The 26,931-nt window shown below is 38.6% G+C and overlaps 1 protein-coding gene across 1 annotated transcript in view; it reads left to right on the forward strand.

Annotated features, from left to right (window-relative positions):
- The window catches only part of ERC2 (ELKS/RAB6-interacting/CAST family member 2), an 832,212-nt gene that overhangs the window by 465,644 nt on the left and 339,637 nt on the right, over positions 1 to 26,931 (forward strand). Inside the window, exons 8-10 of the mRNA XM_064593283.1 lie at positions 8,838 to 8,975; positions 21,841 to 21,981; positions 25,095 to 25,235. Coding sequence (XP_064449353.1) covers positions 8,838 to 8,975; positions 21,841 to 21,981; positions 25,095 to 25,235 — 420 coding nt within the window. The remainder of the gene's footprint in view (positions 1 to 8,837; positions 8,976 to 21,840; positions 21,982 to 25,094; positions 25,236 to 26,931) is intronic.

Genomic DNA, 26,931 nt, shown 5'->3' on the forward strand with positions numbered 1-26,931 from the left:
TTATGTTCATAGAAAAAACTTACACATGAATGTTCATAGTAGCCTATTTGTAATAGCCCCAAACCAGAAACAACCCAAATATCCTTTAACAGGTAAATGGTTAAACAGGCTGGTATAGCCATTACCATGACTACTACTTAGTAATAAAGAGAACAAACTATTGATAGACATAACAATTTGGATGGGCTTCCAGAGAATCATGCTGAGTGGAAAAAACAAACAAACAAACAATGCCAAAGGTTATGTTATATACCGTGTGCCTATATGTTATATACCGTGTTTATGTAACATTTATGAAATGATAAAGTTACAGAATGGAGGACTGATTCATTGTTGCCAGGGGTTAGAGATGGGGACAGAGACAGAGGTAAGTGGGTACAATTATAAAAGGACAACACAAGGGATCTTTTGGGGGATGGAATTGTTCTGTATCCTGACTTTGGTGGTGGTCACATGAATCTATACACGTGATACAATTGCATAGAACTAAATACAGACAAACACACACACACACACATACACACACACCAATGAGTGCATATAAAAATGGTGATAACTGAATAGATCAATGGGTTATATGAACATCAGTTTCTAAGTTGTGATACTGTGCTATAGTTATGCTAGATTTTACTACTAGAGGAAACTGCGTGACAAGTGTAAGGGATCTCTTTATACTATTTCTTACAACTGCATGGAAATCTCAATTATCTCATTATAAAATGTTAAAAAAAACCAAGCATTTAGAACAATGCCTGGCTTGTAGGGAAGAGGTCTCGTACATACAGTACCTATTTTATAAGCTTAAAAAGTTTATTTTTATTTTAATTTTAGGCCGTGTAAAAATGGCTGCATCAGAAATGCCATGTTAAAATGTCACACATCCCATTATAATTAATTCTTCAGATCTGGATAAATTTCTCTTGCAGAATTCTTTGTTTAAGGAATCTTTTAAAAGACTATTATGTTTTTATTGTACATGAAATATATGGGTATAGTACTCAGAATTCTAGGATGGCCCTCATGACATGGGCTCCCTGATGTTATGTCAATGTTTGGATTACATTTTATGCAAAAGGGAATTTGCAGATGTAATTAAGGTTGCTATTCAGTTGACCTTGAGTTAACCAAAAGGGAGATTATCTGGGTGGGCTTGAACTAATCACTTGAGCATTGTAAATCTGAGTCTAGAGGTCAAAGACAGAAAAGTCAGAAAAATTCAAAGCATGGAGGAGGGAATTTGACATGTAAGAAGTGCTCTGTTGCTAGTTTTGAAGATGGAGAGGGTCATGTAGCAAGGACCTAAGACAGGTTCTAGTTGCTGAGAGCAACTGCTAGCCAATAGCCAGCAATGAACTGAATAATGACAACAACTTGAATGATCTTGAAAGAGGACCCCAAGTTCCAGATGAGAGCTCAGCTTGATTGATCCTTTGATATCAGCTTTCTGAGACCATAGGCAGAGAAACCAATTACACCATGCTTGGACTTCTGATCTACAGATTGTGGGGCAATAAATTCATGTTGTTTTAACCTGCAGAGTTTGTGCTAATATTTCATGCAGTAATAGAAACCCAATACAATGGGTTGATTTAAATCTTTTTATTTATTTTTAATTTTAAAAAGATTTTATTTTATTTATTTGAGAGAGAGAGCAAGAACGAGAGAGCACACAAGCAGGGGGAGGGGTAGAGGCAGAGGGAGAAGCAGACTCCCCATTGAGCAGGGAAGCCAGATGTGGGGCTTGATCCCAGGACCCTGGGGTCATGACCTGAGCCAAAGGCAGATGCTTAACTGACTGAGCCACCCAGGTGCCCCTAAATCTTTCTATTTAAATCCATGGTTTAGAGGATCCTATACTAGCAACCAGTTTTGCCTTTTCCCTGGTGTTATGTAAGGGGTATTTCCAGAGGAGGATTCTGGGAAGATGGAGGAGTTGGAGGCACCAGGAATTTGTCTCTCCATCTAGACAATGATTGCACTGTCAGAATCGTCTGATGTAACTATTTTGGAACTCTGGAGTCTATTGAAAGGTTGCAACTTCCAGGGGAAGGCTTAGATGGTAAAATGCCATTAATTTTGGTCAATATTAGCTCTTAACACAGTGGAAGCTAACCATTTCCCACCCTTTAGCCAAGTGGCAGGCAGCTGAACATGTGTGCCTGGAGCAGCCTACACACAGCTTGAAGGAGCCAGAGTGAGCAAAAAGAAACCCACCTTCCAAATATCAAGGATCTGTGTTCTGATCATTGAATGTTGCTTCTGATCTCAGAGGTGCAGTCAGAGTCAGCAGCCATTGTGGTTGCACCTCTCCACATTGGCGCAAGCCCCTTCTCTGCTGAACTGACTTCCAGAGGACTTAAAGGACTCCAGTCCTTTTCCTCCTCATTTGTTTTCTCTTTTTCTCTTTTGTGAGCCATACATTGAAAATTAGGACATTCATGAGCAACTGCAGATATAAGGAAAATTAGAAAATGATGACACATACCTGGGCTCAGAAAAGACTTAAAAAGACCTTATATTTATACCTCAGACTGATCTTTGGCACAGAGATAGCCTACAAAAACAACGACAATAACAAAAACAACAACAACAACAAACCCCAAACAATAAAAACAGTAAAAAAACCCAAAAAACAAAACAAACAAAAAACCCCAACAAACCATGGGAAATGGGGAGAATCTGATTTCCAGAGTTATCACATCCAGTTTTCAACATCAAAAATAACAAGTCATACAGAAAGTAGAAAAGTATGGTGTAATCAAAGGAAAAAAAAAATCGACAGAAACTGGCCCTGAGAAGACTTGATGACAGATCTACTAGACAAAGATTTTATTTTTTTTTTAAGATTTTATTTATTTGAGAGAGAGAGAATTAGAGAGAGAGAACACATGAGAGGGGATAGGATCAGAGGACAAAGCAGACTCCCTGCCAAGCAGGGAGCCCGATGCGGGACTCGATCCCGGGACTCCAGGATCATGACCTGAGCCGAAGGCAGTCACTTAACCAACTGAGCCACCCAGGCACCCCTAGACAAAGATTTTAAAACAACACTCTTAAAGATGCTCAAAGAACAAAAGGGAGATGCGGGGGAAGTAAAGAAAGAATGTAAGAGCAAAATTGAAGTATCAGTGAAAAGATAGAAAACTCAAAAGAAACCAAAAGGAAATTCTGGAGCTGAAAAGTACAATAACTGAAAGGAAAAATTCACTAGAAGAGTTCAAAGGCAACTTTGAGAAGCCAGAAGAAAGAATCAATGAACTTGAAACAAAAATAGATAAGATTGAAGAAAAGTAAACAGAACCTGAGAGGCCTGTGGGACATCATCAAATGGACCAACACACATATTAAGAGAGTCCCAGAAAGAGAAGAGAGAGAAAGAGGCAAAGAGAATATTTGAAGAAATAATGGTTGATACTTTCCAAATTTGATTAAGGATATGAATATAAACATCTAGGAAGCTCAATAAGCATCCAGAAAGATAAATTCGAAGAGACTCACACCAAGACCATTATAACCAAACTTTTGAAATCTAGAGACAAAGAGATACATTTGAAAACATCAAGAGAGAAGTGACTTGTCATTTACAAGGGATCCTAAATAAGATTATAAGCAGACTTCTGATCAGAAACTTTGGAGGTCAGAAGGCAATGGGTAGATATAATCAAAGTGCTAAAAGAAACAAACAAAAACAAAAACTTCTGTCAACTAAGAACGCTATATCCAGCAAAACCATTCAAGAGGAAGGCAAACCATAAAAGGCTCTTACCTATAGGAAACAAACTGAGGGTTGCTGGAGGGGGGTGTTTGGGGTGATGGGGTAATTAATTAGGTGATGGGCATTAAGGAGGGCACTTGATGTAGTGAGCACTGGATGTTATATGCAACTGATGAATCACTAAATTCTACCCCTGAAACTAATAATACACTATATGTATTATTACACTAAATTGAATTTAAAAAATTAAACAAAAGAGTGAGGGGGCACCTGGGTGGCTCAGATGGTTAAGCGTCTGCCTTCGGCTCAGGTCATGATCTCAGGGTCCTGGGATCGAGTCCCACATCGGGCTCCCTGCTCCTTGGGAGACTGCTTCTCACTCTGCCTCTCTCTCTCTCTCATGAATAAAAAAAAAAAAAAAAAAAAAGAGTGAGGGAAAAATTAAGATACTCCCAGATAAATAAAAGCTTAGGAGTTTGTTACCACTAGAGCTGTCCTACAAGAAATTCTTAAAGGAGTCATGTAGGGTGAAATGAAAAGACACTGGATGGTAACCCAAAGCCATGTGAAGAAATAAATATTTCAATGAAGGTAAGTACGTGGGCAATTATAAAAGCTAGTATTGTAATAATGGTTTGTGATTCCATTTTCTGTTTTCTACATGACCTAAGAGACTAATATATTTACAAAAATTATTAGTCTAAAAACTAGTATTATTGTAACTTTGGTTTGTAACTCCATGTTTCATTTTCTACATTAGGTAAAAAACTAATGCATTTAAAAGAATTATTACTTGTGTTTGGGAACACACAATGTATAAAGATAGAATTTTATGACATCAGCAACCAAAAGGAGTGGAGATGGAGCTGTAAAAGAGTGGAATTTTTGTATGTTATTGAAGCTAAGCTGGTATAAATCCAAAGTGTTAAAATTAAGTGTTACAAATTTAGGATGTTACAAGTCATCCCCATGGTAACCACAAAGAAAATAGCTGTAGAATATACACACACACAAAATGAATATAGAATTTAATCATTTCACTACAAAAAAATCAACTAAGTACAAAAGAAGATAGTAATGCAGGAAATGAGGAACAAAAACATTATAAGGTATACAGAAATAAATAGCAAAATGACAGATATAAGTTCCTCCTTTTCAGTAATTACTTTAAATGTAAATGGATTAAACTCTAATTGAAAGACAGAGATTGGCAGAGTGGACTAAGAACAAGAAAACAAACAAACAACCCCTCCCCACCACCCGCACCATGATCCAACTATATGCTATTTATAAGAGATTCGCTTTAGATCCAAAGACACAAATAGATTGAAAGTGAAAGGTTGGAGAAATATGTTCTATGCAAGTAATAACTGAAAGAGACAAAACAGACTTTAGGTCAGAAAAATTTACAATAGACAAATAAAGGCCTTAAAAATTAATGAAAGTTTCAATACTAGAAGATATGACAATTACAGGCATTTATGAACTTAATGCCAGATCATCAAAATATGTGAAGCAAAAGCTGACAGAACGGAAAGAGGAAGAAGATAGTTTTGCAATAATAGTTGGATATGTCTGTACCCCACTCTCAAAGATAAAATAATCAGAGAGAAGATAAATAGGGTAATAGAGGATTTAAACAACAAAATAAATCAATAAGATCTAACAGACATAGTCAGAACACTCTATCCAACAATGACAGCATGAGCATTCTTCTCAAGTGCACATGGAACATTCCCCAGGCTAGACCATATGATAGCCCACACATTATGTCTCAATAGATTTTAAAAGATGGTTATCATAGAGGGGCGCCTGGGTGGCTCAGTCATTAAGTGTCTGCCTTCAGCTCAGGTCATGATCCCAGAGTCCTGGGATCGAGCCCCACATCAGGCTCCCTGCTCCGTGGGGAAGTCTGCTTCTCCCTCTCCTACTCCCCGTGCTTGTGTTCCCTCTCTCACTGTGTCTCTCTCTGTCAAATAAATAAAATCTTAAAAAAAAAAGATGGATATCATAGAAAGTATCTTCTCTAACCACAAAAGGATGAAGTTAGAAATCAGTAACAGAAAAACTGGAAATTTTGCAAATTTATTGAAATTAAACAACACACTTTTAAAAAATGAATGGATTAAAACAGATCACAAGAGAAATGAAAAAATACTTAAAGGTGAATGAAAACAAAAGAAGTGCAATGTACCAAAACTTATGGAATGTAGAGAAGGCAGTATTAATGGGGGAATTTACACATCAAAAGAGTATCAGCAGAGTAAAAAGGCAAGCCACAGAATTGGACAAAATATTTATAAATTGTATATGTGACAACCAATTAATATGCAGAATATATAAAGAATTCCTAAAGCTCAACAACAACAACAACAACAAATCAAACAATGTGATTCAAAAATGGGCAAATGGCTTGAATAGGCATTTCTCTCAAGAAGATATACAGATGATTACAGCTTTGTAATAGAGCTGGAAGTCCAGAATTGTGATGCTGCCAGCTTTGCTTTTCTTTTTCAACATTCCTCTGGCTATCTGGGGTCTTTTCTGGTTCCATACAAATTTTAGGATTATTTGTTCCATTTCTTTGAAAGAAGTGGCTGGTATTTTGATAGGGATTGCTTTAAATGTGTAGATTGCTCTAGGTAGCATTCACATCTTCACCATATTTGTTCTTCCAGCCCATGAGCATGGAACGTTTTTCCATTTCTTTGTGTCTTCCTCAATTTCTTTCATGAGTATTTTATAGTTTCCTGAGTACAGATCCTTTGCCTCTTTGGTTAGATTTATTCCTAGTTATCTTACTGTTTTCAGTGCAATTGTAAATGGGATCGACTCCTTAATTTCTCTTTCTTCTGTCTTGTTGTTGGTGTATAGGAATGCCACTGATTTCTGTGCATTGATTTTATATCCTGCCACTTGACTGAATTCCTGTATGAGTTCTAGCAGTTTTGGGGTGGTTACTAACATAACATAATAAAAAAAAAAAAAAGAAAAGAGAAGAAAAGAAGATATACAGATGGCTAGTAAGCACATGAAAAGATCATTCAACATCATTAGTCATGAGGGAAATGAAAATCAAAACTCTAAGGAGACACCATCTCATACCCTTTAGGATGGCTACTATCAGAAAACCAGAAAATACAAAGTGTTATATTACCTGCATACTGGTAGAACCCTGGTCCTAACTTCTTCAGTCCTCTCAGTGATTTGGGGACGCTCCAAGGAGCCTCTCACAGGCTCCTAGTCAGTCTTATTTAGCCTCTGTTTCCAGTGCCCAAAGTCCCTTGAAATCAGTGCCTATCACTGCCCTAGGGCTGATGCCCTGAGAGAACGTATCCTCTGTCCTATCCAGGGCACTGTCTCACAGGGTGACAGGGTGCCTAATCAGTTTGCTTGGAACCACCAGGGATTTACACATATTCGCATACACAAATGTATCCGTGGGTGTGGGTGTACTCACAGTAATAACACACACTCTCTTTGAAGAGCCAGTCCTCTCAGCTGTTGGCTTCTTTTATATAATGAGTATCATTCTGATATGTAACCATCCATATTCTTGTTCAGCCATCTATTTATTTATGGTGTTGTGTAACCTCACAAACACTTGTCTGGAATGGAGAAAACCTTTGTTTTGACTGCAGATGATTATGCCTTTTGAGTTCCTGTGTTTTCCATGAAGTTACAGTGAATTCTCACAGTGGTAGGTGGGCAGGAATACACTGCATTTTGGATGAAGGAGAAGCCTAATTATTTGACTATAACTTGAGTTCCAGGATGTCTGTCTCAAGGCAGAAAACATGTCTTATTAAAAAGATGCATTGGTGGGGGAAAAAAAAAAGGAAAGAAGGAAGAAGGAAGGGAGAAAGAAGCAAGGAAGGAAGGAAAGAAGGAAGGAAGGAGGGAAGGAAGGAAAAGGAAAAAGTCCATCTCTATTAGTTCAAATCCCTGTAGCCATTGGAAAAATTAGCCAAGTCCCATGTCCTGCCAGTTGAGGGTCAGCAGGGTCTTTGCTTTTGCATTCAGAGCTATTTTCCTGCTGTTACCACTGCCACCTCCACTGTTACCCTCTTCTCCTCTCGTTATTGCTTTGACTGTCATTATTTGTGTTGCATTCCAGATTTATGCTAAATGAATCAAATAATCCAAAAATTTGTTTAAGTCACACATTGTTAAACATGCATTTGGAATGACTTCCTGTGAAAGCCTGGGTGCAGAATACAAATATTTTGAATGGACTTATCTTAGAGTTGTACTGCTTTTTTTACTTGTCACTTTAAAACCCTTAATACAAATAAATTGTTTGTACAGTGGGCTTTTTTTAATCCTGAGATAAGAAATACATGGTTTGAAAGCAGAGAATAAAAACATGAATGATAATGTATGCAATGCCCGGGAAAGGTCCTTGCTGCTGCTCGTGGGCAGGCGTTATAATCAGCTATTTGGCGTGTTTATTTCAGGCTGCAGATAGTGGATAAAAGTGGCTGGTTGGTTGCCAGCACATGACTTAGTTGCCAAATGGAGTGTTTAGTACTTGTTACATTTGATTTATATCACAAGTTCTTCCCATTAACAGTCTACTGATGATAACCTACTTGGCTTTTCGTGTGGTTACTTTGAAACAGCCACTTGACAACATTTGGCATATCACGAAGTTTAATACTGAATAAAGGAGTGAGTGAATGACTACATAGGTTCTGCCATATATTGATATGGTGCTTGTTGCAGAATGGGCACCCAATACATGTCTTTTCATTGAATGAAAAAATCCTGTGTATGTATTTCTCTGATTCATTGTACGAAGATTAGATTGTGGACTAATCTGGTAGGAAGGATAGAAATAGGTAGAAATAGCAATGCTTACATGTCTGAAGGGCTTGCATCAGTATGGAAGGAGATAGTCTGCTCATCTCTATAGAGCAGACTACCTCCATTTAAATACAAAGTTGAATTACATGGAAGGATGAGGTCTCATCAAAATGGCCTTGATTCTAAGTCAGTGTAACCTCAATGCTGACAATGTCCATAGCCTGGGGTCTATTTTTTAAAAACATGTCCACTTCAGGAATCTTGGCCTTGGATCTGTAATAACATATGCATTAAATATGGTGATCTTTATTTTCAGATTGAAAACTTGCAAGAACAGCTTAGAGATAAAGACAAACAACTAACCAACCTGAAAGACAGAGTAAAGTCCTTGCAGACGGATTCCAGTAATACGGATACTGCACTAGCAACACTTGAAGAGGCTTTGTCAGAAAAGGTGAGCTTGGGCTGAAAAATGGGGGTGTCAGGATTTAGGGAAGTGTGGGGAGGAAGAGATGATCTAAATGTATTTAAATATGCTCGCTTTTTTCCATGTGCTCACACTACCCTCTGTTCCAGCTAGACCTCCCACTCCCATGTTAACCCTCCTCAGTATACTTGGCACATTAAAAAAACCAGGAGAGCCTTGAAATGCAAACCTGATTACATCACATTTGGACCTGCTTAAAAACCTTCACTAGCTTGTTACTGTTCTTAGGATGATAAAAACTGAAATCCTTAACCTGGCACATATGTTCCATCCCTTCATCCGATATGGCTCATATCCGATCAGCTACCTCTCTGCCTGCTTGCTTTACTCCTCTTTCCTTCCCATCCTCCCACCCTCTTTCCCTTTCTCCTTCTTGTTCTTCTTCTCTCCCTCCTTCACTATTCCCTCTCTACCTTCCTCTACCTTCCCTCTTTTTTCTTCTTTCCTTCCTTCTTTCCCAGCCTCATCCCCCATCTCTCTTCCCTCATTCTGTCTATTCTGGCTATGCTGGCCTAGATCTTCAAATCTGCCATGCTCCCTCCTTTCTCAGACCCTTTGCACACACTATTACCTAGGCTAGAATGTTCTTTACTTTCTGCAGATTTAATTCCTCCTCTTCTGGGAGTTCAGTTTCCTGAGAAGCTGTATTACACAGTAGTCATGGATGTGGACTTGGGAGCTAGACTGCCTGTCTCCTATATTCCCCATTATCATAGTCTATAAACTGTAGTAATGAAGTCAAATAGAAGGAGACTTAGGTAGGAGCTAGTCCCAGCCCTGCCACTAACTAACTGGATGACCTTGGCAAGTAACTCTCTTTCCCAGCACCTCAAATTTGTGGAATGGAAGGCATTAGACTAAATGGCCCACAGATTTTTTTTTTTTAAGCCAATGTATCTTAAAGAAGGCTTCTTTGACTTCTACGTCAGAATCACCAGGAGGTGCCTGTTGAAAATCTGAATTATTAGACTCTATCTATACCTACTAAATCAGAACTTTGGGAGGGCTTGGGATTCTGCACTTTAGTGAGTTCCTGGAGTGAACATCCAGTCATTGTGATGTTCACTCTAGTCTGAGAATCACTGCACTACATAAAAAAATAGAGATGCTAAAAGGAAGAGCTGTAATTCTATGGCTAGATAGAAATGATAACATTATAACTTTAATATTATAAAGATATAAGATTTTACTTGAAAACATAAAAGAATAAATAAGATGATTCTTCAGGAAAAATACTCTTTTTTTAAATTTTTAAGAATTTATTACTGAAACTCTATGTAGTAATTTTCTTTGTAAAAATTTGAATGAGGGAATGTTGGTTTGAAAACTATTAATGAGTATGTATCCTGTTTGCAGTTTTTGAGTGATATGATGTCATTCCATCACTACCTCTCAATTTCTTTCTGCAACTTTACAGAAGTAAACATATACCATATAATTTTTCCATGTCATGGATTCTTGGCAGGATTTTATCATTTTTTTCCCCCGGCTCTATTAAGATTTGATTTATTCTAGTTTAAATACCCGAAGAATCCCCAAATCTGAAACTGTTCCTTTTATTTAAGCACTTCCTTTGAGAATGAGGGGACTACTGCGAAGGAAGGTTGAGGTCTGTGGGAGTCTGCCCCCCTCATATTCATGCCACCACTTGAGAGTTGCATCACGTGGGGCAAGACTCTTCTCTTAGTACATTATTTTCAAAATGCACATTTAAATTAGCTGACCTCTAAGTTCCATTCTCTTTGGAACTACCTTGATAATAATTATTCAGTTTGCTGATCCACAATCTCAGGCACATGGAATCTGAATTAGGCAATAGATGAGGAGTTGAGTAGTTAGATACTTTGAAGAGCCAGGCAGAGAACAAAAATGAGGGAAGTGGGTTTGGTGTGAGGCAGTAGGGACTGCTGGCAACCGTGGCAAGCTGCAGAGTCCTTGACCTACCCCAAACCATTCAAGTTCAGGTTTTAAAGTATTATGATGCTCAAGCCAAATGTGAGGTAGGCCAGCTTTGTGTGAGCTCTTAGTTTTCAAACCTTATTTGCATCTGACTTTTAGCCTTTCATAGTAATGAAGAATAAAAGCAAACACAGGTCAATTTATTTGAAGGGAATTTTCAAAAAGTGACAAAATCAGAATGTTAGTGTATTTGAAAAGCACAGACAAAAATATTGGATAGGAACTGGCAAGGTTCTTTATCATGGGACAAAGAATAATAGATTGCTTTTAAGTATTTATTCCAGTATCAAACTTCTGTGTGTATCCAAATAATCTTATCATCTAGGGAGCTTCTTAAAATACAGTCTCCTGGGTCCCATTTCCTAGTGATGCTGATTCAGTTGCTTTGCCATGGGGCCAAGGAACCTGTGATTTTTAAAAGTATGCCCAGTGATTCTGATGAAAGTGGTTAAATGACCATACTTTGAGAAACACCAAACTTATGCTTTTCCATTTTAAAGATGGGAAATGGCCTTAGTGAGGTGAAATGACTTGCCCAGAAATGAAAATTTTGGACAGATGCAGCACTATTCCCCATTTCTATGTGCTACGTGGATGTCATGGATAGACCATGGTGCATGCTAACTTCTCAACCCAGTGCTCCAGGAAGCCACTTTTGATTTGTCTAAGTTGGCCCTATGTTGGAACTTTGTTGCCTCCTCTGGACTATCCCAAGGCCACTCAGCTCACGGGTGATGGAATGGGACTGAAACTCAAACCTTCTGATAATTGTGCTTTTGACAGCATCACAATCGCCTTTAACGGCCCTTCCCTCACAAGTTCCAGTTTTATCACATTTAATTGAACAGATCCCCTGGAACAAGATATACAAAAAATAAAATGATTAATTAAAAATCATGGACTCATAAGAACATCTAATTATTTTCTGTCATTTGGCTGATGAATAGAACCTATTAGGCACTATTCACCATTCCACTTGAATTATGACCTTCTGGGGAATGTGTTATTCCTTTTAGTTTCTAAGAATTTATATACTTATTCACAGTGCAAAAAATAATGCCACATAGCAAGTTAAGATTGAGTATGACTTAGTTCTAGGATTGACACACAGAAGCTCAAGAGACGGAACCCACAGTATTTATAAAGCTGGTCTCGCCAAGCCTTGCTGTAGCCACATAGCAGATAAGCAGTTGAGAAAGGCAGTTAGCAGAGCCGGAGGCTGCTGTAATTCAGTTCCCGCTCAGTGATAAAGCACAAATAGATTAGACCTGTGCAGAGCCAGATGAGTGCACAAGAAACACTTGCCAATGCAAATAAGACTAAAACAAGAACACATTGTTGGAATTTCTGCAAGTTAGTTGTTAATCAAGTAGATCATGGCATATTAGGGCCTTTTAACACATGTTTTTGACATCTGGCCCTGCGTGGCTGACAGTTAAATTAGTTTTGTGATTGACGGAGAAATATTTTGTAGTATTGAATCATCAATAACACTTAAAAACATTATAGTGCTTGCTGATTTTTTTTGTCATCGATGCCCAGTCAATAGTACAAGTGCTTAGAGTGAATCAACCTACTTACCAAATGGCTCTGACACCTTCTGGATGTTAACATGCATACTTAATTTTATTTCCTTTCCTTTGAAGCTAAGACAGTCCCTAAGTTGAGTTCTTATTCCTTCCTTCAGCTTCTTTAATTGCCTGCTGTATGACAGACAGTTTGCCCAGCCCTGAGTTAAAAGAGCCACAGGATTTGAGTGCTGCCCTTTGGAAAACTAGGCTGGGAGGAGGGACATGCAGTAAAACCATATGAAGGGCGCCGAGTGGAAATAAAGGCCACGTGATCCAGCCAGACCGATTCCTGGGAAGGTTTCCAAGTAGTGAGGCAACACAGTCAGTTTGGGACTTAAAAAAAATGTCACTCCAACAGCTCATGTGGCGGAAGTGATGGCCTGGAGAGGGCCTGGTGGCTGGGTGACCAGTTGTGATGCTTTTGCAATGAGTGTAGGCATAAGGCAGGAAGGGTTCAGCTGTTGAAATTTTTAAAAGCCCTTGAGAGACTTCCTGTGCACTGAGGCCATTTTCTTCTTTTGTAGATGACATAATCATCCACTCACCAGTGTCACAGAGTCAAATAGGACTGTAACTGGAATCAAGAGGAATCAAATGTAGGCAATTAGTAGACTGATTTGTTCTGTTTCCACCCCCACTGTTGTAATAATATACTTCATTTTAAAGTGTTTTTAACTAATTGCAAAACAATAGTGATACTTCTTTTTTTCCTTGAGAGCATTAGATACTTAAATTATTGTCATTTGGGGTAGAACAGTTGCTTCCCTGGGGGATCTTAAATCACAGGCTAAGTGTTCAAACCAACTTCCCTCTGCATCACATACTGTTTTACATTGTATTATGTATCAGGCCTTGTCTCATACTACATACTTATAAGAATATAAAAGATAATATCAGGATCCTTAAGAGTAGTTGTTGCACCAGTATTTTTTAACATCACCATCTGAAAGGAAGTTCAAATATGTGTTGGGTAATTTGAAATAAATTTTAGAAATCTAACTCAAACTTTACCCCAATGGAGTTTTACTTAAAAAGAAGGCTTTTATTTTGATACTGGTAAATTTCCACAAAACATGTCTACCAGAGCAGTGTTTTCATTTCAACATGTAAGCCAAGGGCGACAATGTTCTTAGATCTCCTTAACTGGCACCATGCATATGTTTGTGGCAGTGTGGTCTCATGGACATGGCTAAGACTCAGAGAGCCCTGGATACTAGGCTGTGCCTTCTGTTTATGGGCTGGGTCACCTTGGATGAGATAGCGGGTCTCTGGGCCTCGATTTCCTACCACAATGTTACTAGGAGCACTGGTTCAGACCTTGCAGTTGCGATGAGGTCTAGATGGAGAAGGGCACATCGCAGTGCCTAGCATGTAGTAAGCTCTCAGTAAAGAAACGCTGCTGTTTGAACTTTGTCAAATTCAAGCAGCATTTTGGAGTCTCTACTGATTGCCAAGAAGCCAATGGAAAAATATGGAGAAAAATGAATATCTCCAGGCACACTGGCAAATCACTTATCCAATGAGCTCATTCTTTATTTTGTTTCAAGTTCTCACTGTGAGTTCAGACCTAAGTCCTAGAGGGCCTAGATCTTGCCCCACTTAGATCCCCTTTCTAGCCAGAGAAAAGTCTTCAGAAACCTAGGAAGTTTTTTTGATATCAAATGGGAAAGCCAAATGAAGAGGGTTGAACCAAGAGGTTAGTTCTGCTTCTTTCACTTGTCCATTAAAGGCTTTAATAAGTCTAGAGTCTTGGTGCCTAAACCTCCCCCTTCTGGAACTGCTTTTGGAATTTCCCAAGTACCACCATGAACCAACAACAGCCTCAGAGCTTGAACATTAAGCTTCCTTGCAACACTGTGATGCTGACTTTTATTAATAAGCCAAAAGCCATATTGATTGTCTTTCCCAAATGCTGTTACGCACAGCCTCTCTTCACGAACCCAAGTTTGACTATCTTGCATGTGTTGACTCGTGTAGAGCATTTCTTACATTTATTGCCTTCCATTTCCTTTCATAGCGTGCGTTGGCACATACACTGATGGTTTCTCACTTCTTTTTCTTTTATTATGTTATGTTAATTACCATGCATTACATCATTAGTTTTTGATGTAGTGTTCCATAATTCATTGTTTGTGTATAACACCAGTGCTCCATTCAATACGTGCCCTCTTTAATACCCATCACCAGGCTAACCCATCCTCCCACCCCCCTCCCCTCTAGAACCCTCAGTTTGTTTCTCAGAGTCCATAGTCTCTCATGGTTCGTCTCCCCCTCCAATTTCCTCCCCCCCTTCATTTTTCCCTTACTACTATCTTCTTCTTTTTTTTAACATATAATGTATTATTTGTTTCAGAGGTACAGGTCTGTGATTCATCAGTCTTACACAATTCACAGCGCTCACCATAGCACATACCCTCCCCAATGTCTATCACCCAGCCACCCCATCCCTCCTACCCCATGACTCCAGCAACCCTCAGTTTGTTTCCTGAGATTAAGAATTCCTCATATCAGTGAGGTCATATGATACGTGTCTTTCTCTGATTGACTTATTTCACTCAGCATTATACCCTCCAGTTCCATCCACGTCATTGCAAATGGCAAGATCTTATTCCTTTTGATGGCTGCATAATAGTCCATTGCATATATATACCACATCTTCTTTATCCATTCATCTGTTGATGGATATCTTGGCTCTTCCCATAGTTTGGCTATTGTGGACATTGCTGCTATAAACATCAGGTTGCACGTACCCCTTCAGATTCCTACATTTGTATCTTTGGGGAAAATACCCAGTAGTGCAATTCCTGGGTTGTATGGTAGCTCTATTTTCAACTTTTTGAGGAACCTCCATACTGTTTTCCAGAGTGGCTGCACCAGCTTGCATTCCCACCAACAGTGTAGGAGGGTTCCCCTTTCTCCGCATCCCCGCCAACATCTGTTCGTTTCCTGACTTGTTAATTTTAGCCATTCTGACTGGTGTGAGGTGGTATCTCACTGAAGTTTTGATTTGGATTTCGCTGATGCCAAGCGATGTTGAGCACGTTTTCATGTGTCTGTTGGCCATTTGGATGTCTTCTTTGGAAAAATGTCTGTTCATGGCTTCTGCCCATTTCTTGATTGGATTCTTTGTTCTTTGGGTGTTGAGTTTAATAAGTTCTTTATAGATTTTGGATACTGGCCCTTTATCTGATATGTCATTTCAAATATCTTCTCCCATTGTGTTGGTTGTCTTTTGGTTTTGTTGACTGTTTCCTTTATTGTGCAAAAGATTTTATCTTGATGAAGTCCCAATAGTTCATTTTTGCCCTTGCTTCCCTTGCCTTTGGCGATGTTTCTAGGAAGAAGTTGCTGCAGCTGAGGTCGAAGAGGTCACTGTCTGTGTTCTCCTTTAGGATTTTGATGGACTCCTGTCTCACATTGAGGTCTTTCAACCATTTTGAGTCAATTTTTGTGTGTGGCATAAGGAAATGGTCCAGTTTCATTCTTCTGCATGTGGCTGTCCAATTTTCCCAACACCATTTGTTGAAGAGACTGTCTTTTTTCCACTGGACATTCTTTCCTGCTTTGTCAAAGATGAGTTGACCATAGAGTTGAGGGTCCATTTCTGGGCTCTCTCTTCTGTTCCATTGATCTATGTGTCTGTTTTTGTGCCAGTACCATATTGTCTTGATGATGACAGCTTTGTAATAGAGCTGGAAGTCCGGAATTGTGATGCCGCCAGCTTTGCTTTTCTTTTTCAAGATTCCTCTGGCTATGCGGGGTCTTTTCTGGTTCCATACAAATTTTAGGATTATTTGTTCCATTTCTTTGAAAAAAGTGGATGGTATTTTGATAGGGATTGCATTAAATGTGTAGATTCCTCTAGGTAGCATTGACATCTTCACCATATTTGTTCTTCCAATCCATGAGCATGGAACGTTTTTCCATTTCTTTGTGTCTTCCTCAATTTCTTTCATGAGTATTTTATAGTTTTCTGAGTACGGATCCTTTGCCTCTGGTTAGATTTATTTCTAGGTATCTTATGGTTTTGGGTGCAGTTGTAAATGGGATCGACTCCTTAATTTCTCTTTCTTCTGTCTTGTTGTTGGTGTATAGGAATGCCACTGATTTCTGTGCATTGATTTTATATCCTGCCACTTGACTGAATTCCTGTATGAGTTCTAGCAGTTTTGGGGTGGAATCTTTTGGGTTTTCCACATAAAGTATCATATCATCTGCAAAGAGTGAGAGTTTGACTTCTTCTTTGCCGATTTGGATGCCTTTTATTTCTTTTTGTTGTCATTGCTGTGGCTAGGACTTCTAATACTATGTTGACTAGCAGTGGTGATAGTGGACATCCCTGCCGTGGTCCTGACCTTAGGGAAAAAGCTCTCAGTTTTTCCCCATTGAGAATGATACTCTCTGTGGGTTTTTCATAGATGGCTTTTATGATCTTGAGGTATCTACCCTTTATCCCTATACTCTGAAGAGTTTTGATCAAGAAAGGATGCTGTACTTTGTCAAATGCTCTTTCTGCATCTATTGAGAAGATCATATGGTTCTTTTTCTTTCTTTTATTAATGTGTTGTATCACATTGATTGATTTGCGGATGTTGAACCAACCTTGCAGCCCAGGAATAAATCCCTCTTGGTTGTGGTGAATAATCCTTTTTAAGTACTGTTGGATCCTATTGGTAGTATTTTGGTGAGAATTTTTGTATCCATGTTTATCAGGGATATTGGTCTGTAATTCTCCTTTTTGATGGGGTCTTTGTCTGGTTTTGGGATCAAGGTAATGGTGGCCTCATAAAACGAGTTTGGAAGTTTTCCTTCCATTTCTATTTTTTGGAACAGTTTCAGAAGAATAGGTGTTAATTCTTCTTGAAATGTTTGGTAGAATTCCCCTGGGAAGCCATCTGGCCCTGGGTTCTTGTTTGTTGGGAGACTTTTGATGACTGCTTCAATTTCCTTAGTGGTTATAGGTCTGTTCAGGTTTTCTATTTCATCCTGGTTCAGTTTTGGTAGTTGATACATCTCTAGGAATGCATCCATTTCTTCCAGATTATCTAATTTGCCGGCATATAGCTGCTCATAATTGTTTGTATTTCTTTGTTGTTGGTTGTGATCTCTCCTCTTTCATTCATGATTTTTTTATTTGGGTCGTTTGTCTTTTCGTTTTGAGAAGTCTGGCCAGGGGTTTATCAATCTTGTTAATTCTTTCAAAGAACCAGTTCCTAGTTTCATTGATCTGTTCTACTGTTCTTTTGGTTTCTATTTCATTGATTTCTGCTCTGATCTTTATTATTTCTCTTCTCCTGCTGGGTTTAGGTTTTATTTGCTGTTCTTTCTCCAGCTCCTTTAGGTGTGGGGTTAGGTTGTGTATTTGAGAGCTTTCTTGTTTCTTGAGAAAGGCTTGTATTGCTATATACTTTCCTCTTAGGACTGCCTTTGCTGCATCCCAAAGATTTTGAAGTTGTGTTTTCATTTTCATTTGTTTCCATGAATTTTTTAAATTCTTCTTTAATTTCCTGGTTGACCCATTCATTCTTTAGTAGGATGCTCTGTAACCTCCATGTATTTGAGTTCTTTCTGACTTCTTTTTGTGTCTTAGTTCTAGTTTCAAAGCATTGTGGTCCCAAAATACTCAGGAAATGATCCCAGTCTTTTGGTACTGGTTGAGACCTGATTTATAACCTAGGATGTGATCTATTCTGGAGAATGTTCTATGGGCACTAGGAAAAAATGTGTATTCTGTTGCTTTGGGACGGAATGTTCTGAATATATCTGTGAAGTCCATTTTGTCCAGTGTGTCCTTTAAAGTCTTTATTTCCTTGTTGATCGTTTGCTTAGCTGATCTGTCCATTTCAGTGAGGGGGGTGTTAACGTCCCCCACTATTATTGTATTGTTGTTGATGTGTTTCTTTGCTTTTGTTATTAATTGGCTTATATAATTGGCTGCCCCCATGTTAGGAGCATAGATATTTACGGTTGTTAGATCTTCTTTTTGGATAGACCTTTTAAGTAGGATATAGTGTCCTTCTTCATCTCTTATTATAGTCTGGTTTAAAATCTAATTTGTCTGATAAAAGGATTGCCACCCTAACTTTCTTTTGGTGTCCATTGGCATGGTAAATGGTTTTCCACCCCCTCACTTTCAATCTGGAGGTGTCTTTGGGTTTAAAAAGAGTCTCTTGCAGGCAGCATATTGATGGGTCTTGCTTTTTTATCCAACCTGATACCCTGTGTCTTTTGATTGGGGCATTTAGCCCATTTACATCAGGGTAACTATTGAAAGATAGGAATTTAGTGCCATTGTATTGCCTGTAAGGTGACTCTTCCTGTATATTGTCTGTGTTCCTTTCTGATCTATGTTGCTTTCAGGCTCTCTCTTTGCTTAGAGGACCCCTTTCAAGATTTCTTGTAGGGCTGGTTTTGTGTTTGCAAATCCCTTTAGTTTTTGTTTGTCCTGGAAGCTTTTTATCTCTCCTTCTATTTTCAATGACAGCCTAGCTGGATTCTTGGCTGAATATTTTTCTCGTTTAGTGATCTGAATATATCATGCCAGTCCTTTCTGGCCTGCCAGGTCCCTTTGGATAGGTCTGTTGCCAATCTAATGTTTCTACCATTGTAGGTTACAGACCTCTTGTCCCGAGCTGCTTTCAGGATTTTCTCTTTGTCTCTGAGACTTGTAAGTTTTACTATTAGATGTCGGGGTGTTGACCTATTTTTATTGATTTTCAGGGGCGTTCTTTGTGCCTCCTGGATTTTGATGCCTGTTTCCTTCCCCAAATTAGGGAAGTTCTCTGCTATAATTTGCTCCAATATACCTTCTGCCCCTCTCTCTCTTTCTTCTTCCTCTGGGATCCCAATTATTCTAATGTTGTTTTGTCTTATGGTATCGCTTATCTCTTGAATGCTGCCCTCATGATCCAGTAGTTGTTTATCTCTCTTTTTCTCAGCTTCTTTATTTTCCATCATTTGGTCTTCTATATCACTGATTCTCTCTTCTGCCTCATTTATCCTAGCAGTTAGAGCCTCCATTTTTTATTGCACCTCATTAATAGCCTTTTTGATTTCGACTTGGTCAGATTTTAGTTCTTTTATTTCTCCAGAAACGGTTTCTCTAATAACTTCCATGCTTTTTTCAGTCCCAGCTAGTATCTTTAAAATCGTCATTCTGAACTCTAGTTCTGACATCTTACTAATGTCCATATTGATTATGTCCCTGGCAGTCAGTACTGCCTCTTGTTCTTTTTTTTTTTTTTTTAGGTGAGTTTTTCTGTCTTGTCATTTTGTCCAGAGGAGAACAGATGAATGAGAGAACAAAATGCTAATAGGGTAACAACGTCCCCAGAGAAATATACAGCAAAGAAATCAGAAGAGAGCTGAAACCGGGGCGGGGGTGGGGGGGGATGGGAAAGAAAGAAAAAAGAAGAAAAAGAAAAAGATTAAAAAAAAAGAATACGATCAAATATGATCAGGCTGGTGAATAGATCAGTGACACACAGTAGGTTTTGGGTGTATTTTGGTCTGTTAGAAGAAACTGCCTCCTAAAATTTTAAAGAAAGAAAAGCTTATAACGTACAAAAATAAGGGTCAATACGATGAAGGGATGGACTATGACTATAAAGATGAAAATTTTAAAAGGTTTTATAAAAGGAATTGATAAGATAAGAAGGTGGTTGAAAAATGAAAGAGAAATTAAAAAAAAAAAAAAAAAGGGAGAGAATGTGATCAGGCCCGAGAGTAGAACAAAGCCATACAGTAGAGATTTAGGGCATATTTTGGTCTGTTAGAAGAAACTGTATCCCAAAATTTTAAAGAGAGAACAACTTATATATATGCCAAAAATAAGGTTAACTACTATGAAGGTATAGAATATGACTCTAAAAATGAAAAATAAAAAAGATTTTTAAAAAAAGGGATTGATAAGATGTTGTTTGAAAAAGGGAAAAAGAAAAATTCAAAAAAAGAGGGGCGCCTGGGTGGCTCAGTCATTAAGCATCTGCCTTTGCTTCAGGTCATGATCCCAGGGTCCTGGGATTGAGCCCCACATCAGGCTCCATGCTCAGAGGGAAGCCTGCTTATCCCTCTCCCACTCCCCCTGCTTGTGTTCCCTCTCTCACTGTCTTTCTCTGTCAAATAAATAAATAAAATCTTAAAGAAAAAGAAAAAAAAAGAAAATTAAAAAAATTAACTTTGAAAGACTAAAGAATCAGGGGGAAAAAAGCCATGAATTCTATGTGCTTTATTCCCCTAGTGCTGGAGTTTGCCATTCTCATTGATCGGTAAACTTGGTCTTGGCTGTCTGTGCTTGCTGTGATCTTCTGGGGGAGGGGCCTATCGCAGTGAGTCTCAAATGTCTTTGCTGGAGGTGGAGCCCCGCCCTTGTAGGGGGCCTGGCTAAGTAATCTGCTCGGGTTTGCTCTCAGGAGCTTTTGTTCCCTGCAAGTTTTCGGTACAGCTTTGGAGGACGAGAGTGAAAATGGCAGCCTCCCAATCTCCACTCCAGAGGAGCCGAGAACTCGGGGCCCCAGTGCTCATTGAGCCCCCAGAGAAAAGCCGTCAGTCACTCCTGTCTCCCCAGTCTCCGGCTGCACTCAGCACTCACCCGGCCTGTGACCGAGCATTTCTATCTCTGGCACCTGACCCCGTGTGGAGTCTCCAAACCCAGCAGATCCCTGCGGTGTGTTCCTGTGCCGCTCCTCCTGAGGGAGGAAGGGAAGTCTCCTCGGATCTGCCGCTTGTTGGGTCCCTGCTGGAAGAGTAGTGGTCCCACACTGCCGCGGATCACGGTTTATGGCAACCCCAAGCTGAGAGCCCACTCCTCGGCTCCGTCTCTGCAGCTGGCTTCTCTGCTCTGATACCTGGGAGCTCTGCCACACTCAGGCACCCCTGGTCTTCCTGTGACCCTGAGGGTCCTGAGACCACACTGTCCCACGAGGGTTCCACACCCTGCTTAGCCACTGGAGTGACGTCCCTTGGCAGAGCCGACTTTTAAAAGTTCCGATTTTGTGCTGTGCTCCTCTATCACTTGTCAGTAGTGGCTGACGGAGGCCCCCTCCCCCGCCGTCTATCCTCCCGAATATCGCCTCGGATTCATTTCTCCACACGTCCTACCTTCCAGAAAGTGGTCGCTTTTCTGTTCAGAGAATTGCTGCTATTCTTTTCTTCGATCTCCTGTTGAGTTCGTAGGTGTTCAGAATGGTTTGATCCCTATCTAGCTGAATTCCTGGGACCAGACGAAATTTAGGTCCCCTACTCCTCCGTCTTCTTGCTCCTCCACTTGGTTTCTCACTTCTTTTTTGATAATTGCCTCACAGGAGAGAATAATTGAGCGTTTGAAAGAACAGCGGGAAAGAGATGATCGGGAAAGACTAGAAGAGATAGAATCTTTCCGAAAAGAGAACAAAGATCTGAAAGAGAAGGTCAATGCTTTACAAGCTGAACTGACTGAAAAAGAGGTGAGTCTGGAAAAACAAATGAACCATGCTGATAGTCCTATTCATAGGAGCCTCAAGATACTAGAGAGTGAGTTTGAGGGGCTGTGTGAAGGCTTTGGGGACATAGTTACCTTTCTTTGGCAACCTGTCTGAGTTCAAAGGAAAATGTTTACTGTAACTCCCTTCATCAGGTTGCCCTATGCCCTCATCTCTACTCTAACTGCATACAATGTAGCTCCTTGAAAGTTTTCTAGATGTCTTACCACATTTTTGTGGCTTAGAGGATTCTGTATTTTTTAAATGTCCCATGATCTTTTGCTTGGTATAACAACAATATCAATAGTAATAATAACATCTCCCCTAATTGAGGGCCTGTTATATGCCAGTCCTTTTGTTGGTTTCTTTACATTCATTTGTGTTGCTCAACTGGATCATGGAATACTTCCAGGTTAGGGGATATGGTACCATGCTTTACACAAAGTATAGGTTAAATGTGGCTCTTCTTCTGGAATATTGATTTTACATTATGGTAAATAATTTAAAACAATATTTTCATGCTAGACAAATCATGGATGCAGAATACAAATCCTACCTGCATTTTTTAAGTAAAACAATATACTTTAAAGAAATTTTTTGCCTGGGGGTTATGGAGAGAATGGGTTGGGCTATACTCCCCACACTCTGAGGGATACCTATAACTCCTTTAGTTTGCTTAGGAATACATTGTTGGAGAAGTTTGAAAAGCAACATGACATGTTATTTTGTTCAGGCTCCAAAACTCTGAGATGTGTGCCGTTGTCCACAACTGGCCCGTTCATACTTATTTTTGTCCACAGGAAACACCCAACTCCTTTAGGGCTGTTACAGATTCTTTCCTCCTACTGGGCTATATCACTGCATAGTTGTCGATTTTTCAGCCCCAGATTATTACCTCTGCCCTTGGGTTTTGTTAATTCTATACAAATTAAAGTACTGTCTAAACGAGGAATGCAAGAATGAGAGAATTGATGAGTTACAGAAACAAAATGCATATTCCCTAATATGTAAGCACACTAGTATTTTTGTTTTGTTTTGTTTTGTTTTACAGAGGAGATTATTTCTTTGATATGAAAATAAAGAATGTAAATTCTCTTCCTACTGTTTCACTGCTAAATCTGATTTGGGGCATCTGTAATTACTGTAGTTGGTATGTGACAGAAGGCATGGATGCTTTGACCTCATTTGCAATTTGAATAACTGTTTGCAAGTGTTATTCATGGATTTGCACCTTAAAATTAATATATATATATATATATATATATATATACACTTATAATTGAAAAGAGATCTTGATGACATTGTGGAGCATAGCTTTATATGAAAATAATTTTGTAAACAATGCCTACATTGTATGATTTCAGACAGGCATTTCAGCAAACATTTATTGTTCCCGTATAGTAATGTGCCTGCCACTGGTATGGGTGTGTCAGTCAATGTTCTACCAGAAAAATAGAACTGTATTAAGAAATTTATTGCAAGGAATTGGCTTACATAGTTATGGGCAGTGGCTAGGCAAGTCTGAAATTCATAGGGTAGGCCATCAGGAAGGGCAGGCTGGAAACACTCCAGTCAGGAACTGGCACAGCAGTCCATAGGTTGATTTCTTCCTTTTCAGGGAAATCTCAGTCCTGCTCTTAAGGCCTTTCAACTGATAGGATCAGGCCCACCCAGATTTGGAGAATAATATCCTTTACTTAAAATCAACTGATGATAGGTGTTAGTCAAAGCTACAAAATACCTCCATTGCAACACCTAGATTAATGTTTGATTGAATAACTGGGGACTATAGCCTAGCCACATTGACGCATAAAGCTATCAGACCTGACAATTTAAAATGTGTAAAGAAAAACAACACATAATTGTTGTCAGCTTATAATTTAGTTGGGGTGATAATCACCTTCGTCATGACAAAATGCCATTTCAAGGTCCTTTATTATTTCTGTGGGAGTGGTATGAAAAAGAACATTGAAATTGGAGTCAGAGTTCTGGGTTTGAGACCTGTGTCTTCCTTTAATGGGTCAGGAACCTTGGAGAAGACATTCATGTGAGCCTCAGTTTCTTGACCTGAAAAATGAAAGTGGCTGCTTGTCCTTCAGAGGGTTGTTAGGAGCTGGGTAGTTTTCTGAGTGATGATGGTGTTATCTTCATCAACAAGGTTATTCCAGAGCCCAGGAAGTAGCCCAGACACAAAATATTAGGTAAAATCATTTACTGAGGGGCCACTGTGTGCTTAGTGTCTTTTTAGGTGCTGCAAATGGATATAAAGGAAACTCACAAAATCTGATTTTGGGTAATACCTCAATATTTTAGTTACATTGTTAGATGCTGCTAATAATTTCATGTTTGGTAATAGACATTGCCTTCCTAGCTAAGCAAAGTTATGTTCCATGATATATGCACATATTTACTTCTTGCTTTTTGAAATTCAGACTGTCCAGGGAAGCTCTTGATTTCTGGTTATGATTGATGAGTGGAACAATTTAGGCAACCCATGTCTGAGTTGGGGAGATTCATTATATCTGTTGAATTTGGATTTACAAAGGACTGGGATGTAAAATCTACTCTAAATTTTAAAATAATTTTATCTTTGATTCTATAGAAGGTAATTTTAAAAACATTGGTTATTTTTCTGTTAAAGAAATAGAATTTGATAAAAACAGGATGCTTCTTTTATATTTGATTTGCCTTTTGGGGGGGGGAAGCATTAAAGTTAGTATTTTCTTTCTATTTGTCTTAGAGTCTGTACGACTTGACAGCAATAAATGTAAATGGAAGGTTCAGTGTGTCTGTTTTGCCATGACATGTAAAGACCACCTTGGGACTTACATCATTAGCATGACTTTGAGACGTGAAACATATATTTACTGACCACACCATTTGGTCACATTTGATTCTACTGCAATTAGATCCTGCTCAGTTCTGTAAGCTGGCCAATTTTAATTTCCTGGCCAGAGCCGGCTATTGTTACCTTAGTAAGACTATATTTACCCTTTCTGTCTAATGCACACTTTATTACTATGCAGAGAATCAATTTATTCAAATTGAAGACTAGTAGAAATTGCAGTGTTTTACTTACTAGTGTTCTTTCCTTTCAGTCTAGTTTAATTGACCTCAAGGAACATGCATCTTCATTAGCCTCAGCAGGACTGAAAAGGGACTCCAAATTAAAATCTCTAGAAATAGCCATTGAACAAAAGAAAGAAGAATGTAGCAAATTGGAAGCACAGTTAAAAAAGGTAAGTGAAGTCCAAGAAAAAAATTCTCATTTTACAATGAATTTATAAAATGGAAAAGGAAGAGATATTTTGCAAAGAAACAAATGCTTTATCTTTTGCTGTCTGCTGATAAGAAAATTAGACACTCTTAACTTATGAAGTCTGCATCAAATTGGCCAGTGAACCTGAAAAAATATCTTAGGTTTCCTGTCTGAAACAAAACTTGAAAAATAGATGAAAATTGTAGTGGAAGTAAAAAAATATTTAAAAAAATAAGCTGCTGCTCCCTGGGTAAATCTCAACTATAAAAAAATAAGTGAAAATGTTTATAACAAATCAAAGAATCTGGGGGCCCCCTTTTATGTTGATAAACTTATACTACCTTCAGAAGTAGGTCAGTTTTTGTATGGGGAACTTTGTAAAGGTTTACCTGACAATATTAAATTTCTAGGAGTCCATCCAAATAGTCAAAGTCCCTAGAATATCTGTGGGATGACTATTGGTACTTAACCAAAAATGACTTTCATATCTTAGAAAGCTTGTTGAATGTAGAAGGCTTTGGAAAAGAAAACAGGATCTTTATATTGCAGCATTAACATGTTTTCTCTGAACTGGACATTTTTGTGGAGCATATTTCCAGTCATGCATCATTCCTTTGACTTTTTCCCTGTGTTGTTTGGTATGTCTGCACTCATTGTTCACATAAAACTCATAACTTTATGAGTTTAAGCATTTTGTTTCCCTTTGACAACTTATAAACTTAATTCAAGAGAGGTGATAAGAATCTAAATAATCAAGCAAAGCATATAATAAAATTTGACTGTATAATTTATAGCACACTGGAATGGGGATTTATTTGCTAAAGTTATGAAAATATATGATGTGGATGATAGGGATGTTAAAGCATCATATATCTGTGGAGAAATTTCTCTGAATATTTAAAAATTGAATATACTATTTTGTATGAGGCAATATATAACTGAAATGTGATTATACTCTGTTCATGGAATTCTAGGAAACTATCCTGAGAAATTTCACACTAGTAAAGTCTCCTTACTGAAAAAGATAGAGATCAAATCCCTCTACAGCAAACCAGCAAGAAAATCTCTGTATTGTAGAATCTACTTTCCAATCCACTCAGCGTCTCACTTTTTTCCAGCGATATCTAGTTAAGCAGAAATCTCGAACAATAAATAGAAGAACTTAAATGGCCCATTTGAGGGTGCTTAAGTGGCAATTGACTTGGCTATTTATGTATTGGGTGTATGATAATACATTCTTGATACATATATGAATGTGTTCTGTAATATGTTATACATATCAAGAAATGAACTTAGGAAAGGTACTTTTAATTTAATGAGCAGTTTTGTGATCACAAGGCAACTCTAAGATAACTGTGTAAGAACTTCATTGACTCACTTTGCATTAGCTTACATCAATTGCATTGTGCTGAGTCCTGAAGAAGGACCTCAAATCGACCTGCCCATGAAAGATACCTTCATCAACTCTGCATAGCCATGGTGGAGCTGAGGACAGAACATCTATTATTTCTGCAGATACATACTCAACATGCTCCCTTTTAGTGTAAGTCACCTATGGCATTTGAAACCCTCTAGTAATTAAAAGGAGGAGTTTCCCATATTGACACAGTTTCCATGTATATAACTTGACTAGTTTAATAACTGAATGTCTATGCATTTCAATTTAGCTTCTTTCA

Source organism: Mirounga angustirostris, unplaced genomic scaffold, assembly GCF_029215605.1.
Source record: "Mirounga angustirostris isolate CCGP_5_RB_7025 unplaced genomic scaffold, mMirAng1.0.hap1 SCAF_1, whole genome shotgun sequence".
Lineage (NCBI taxonomy): Eukaryota > Metazoa > Chordata > Mammalia > Carnivora > Phocidae > Mirounga > Mirounga angustirostris.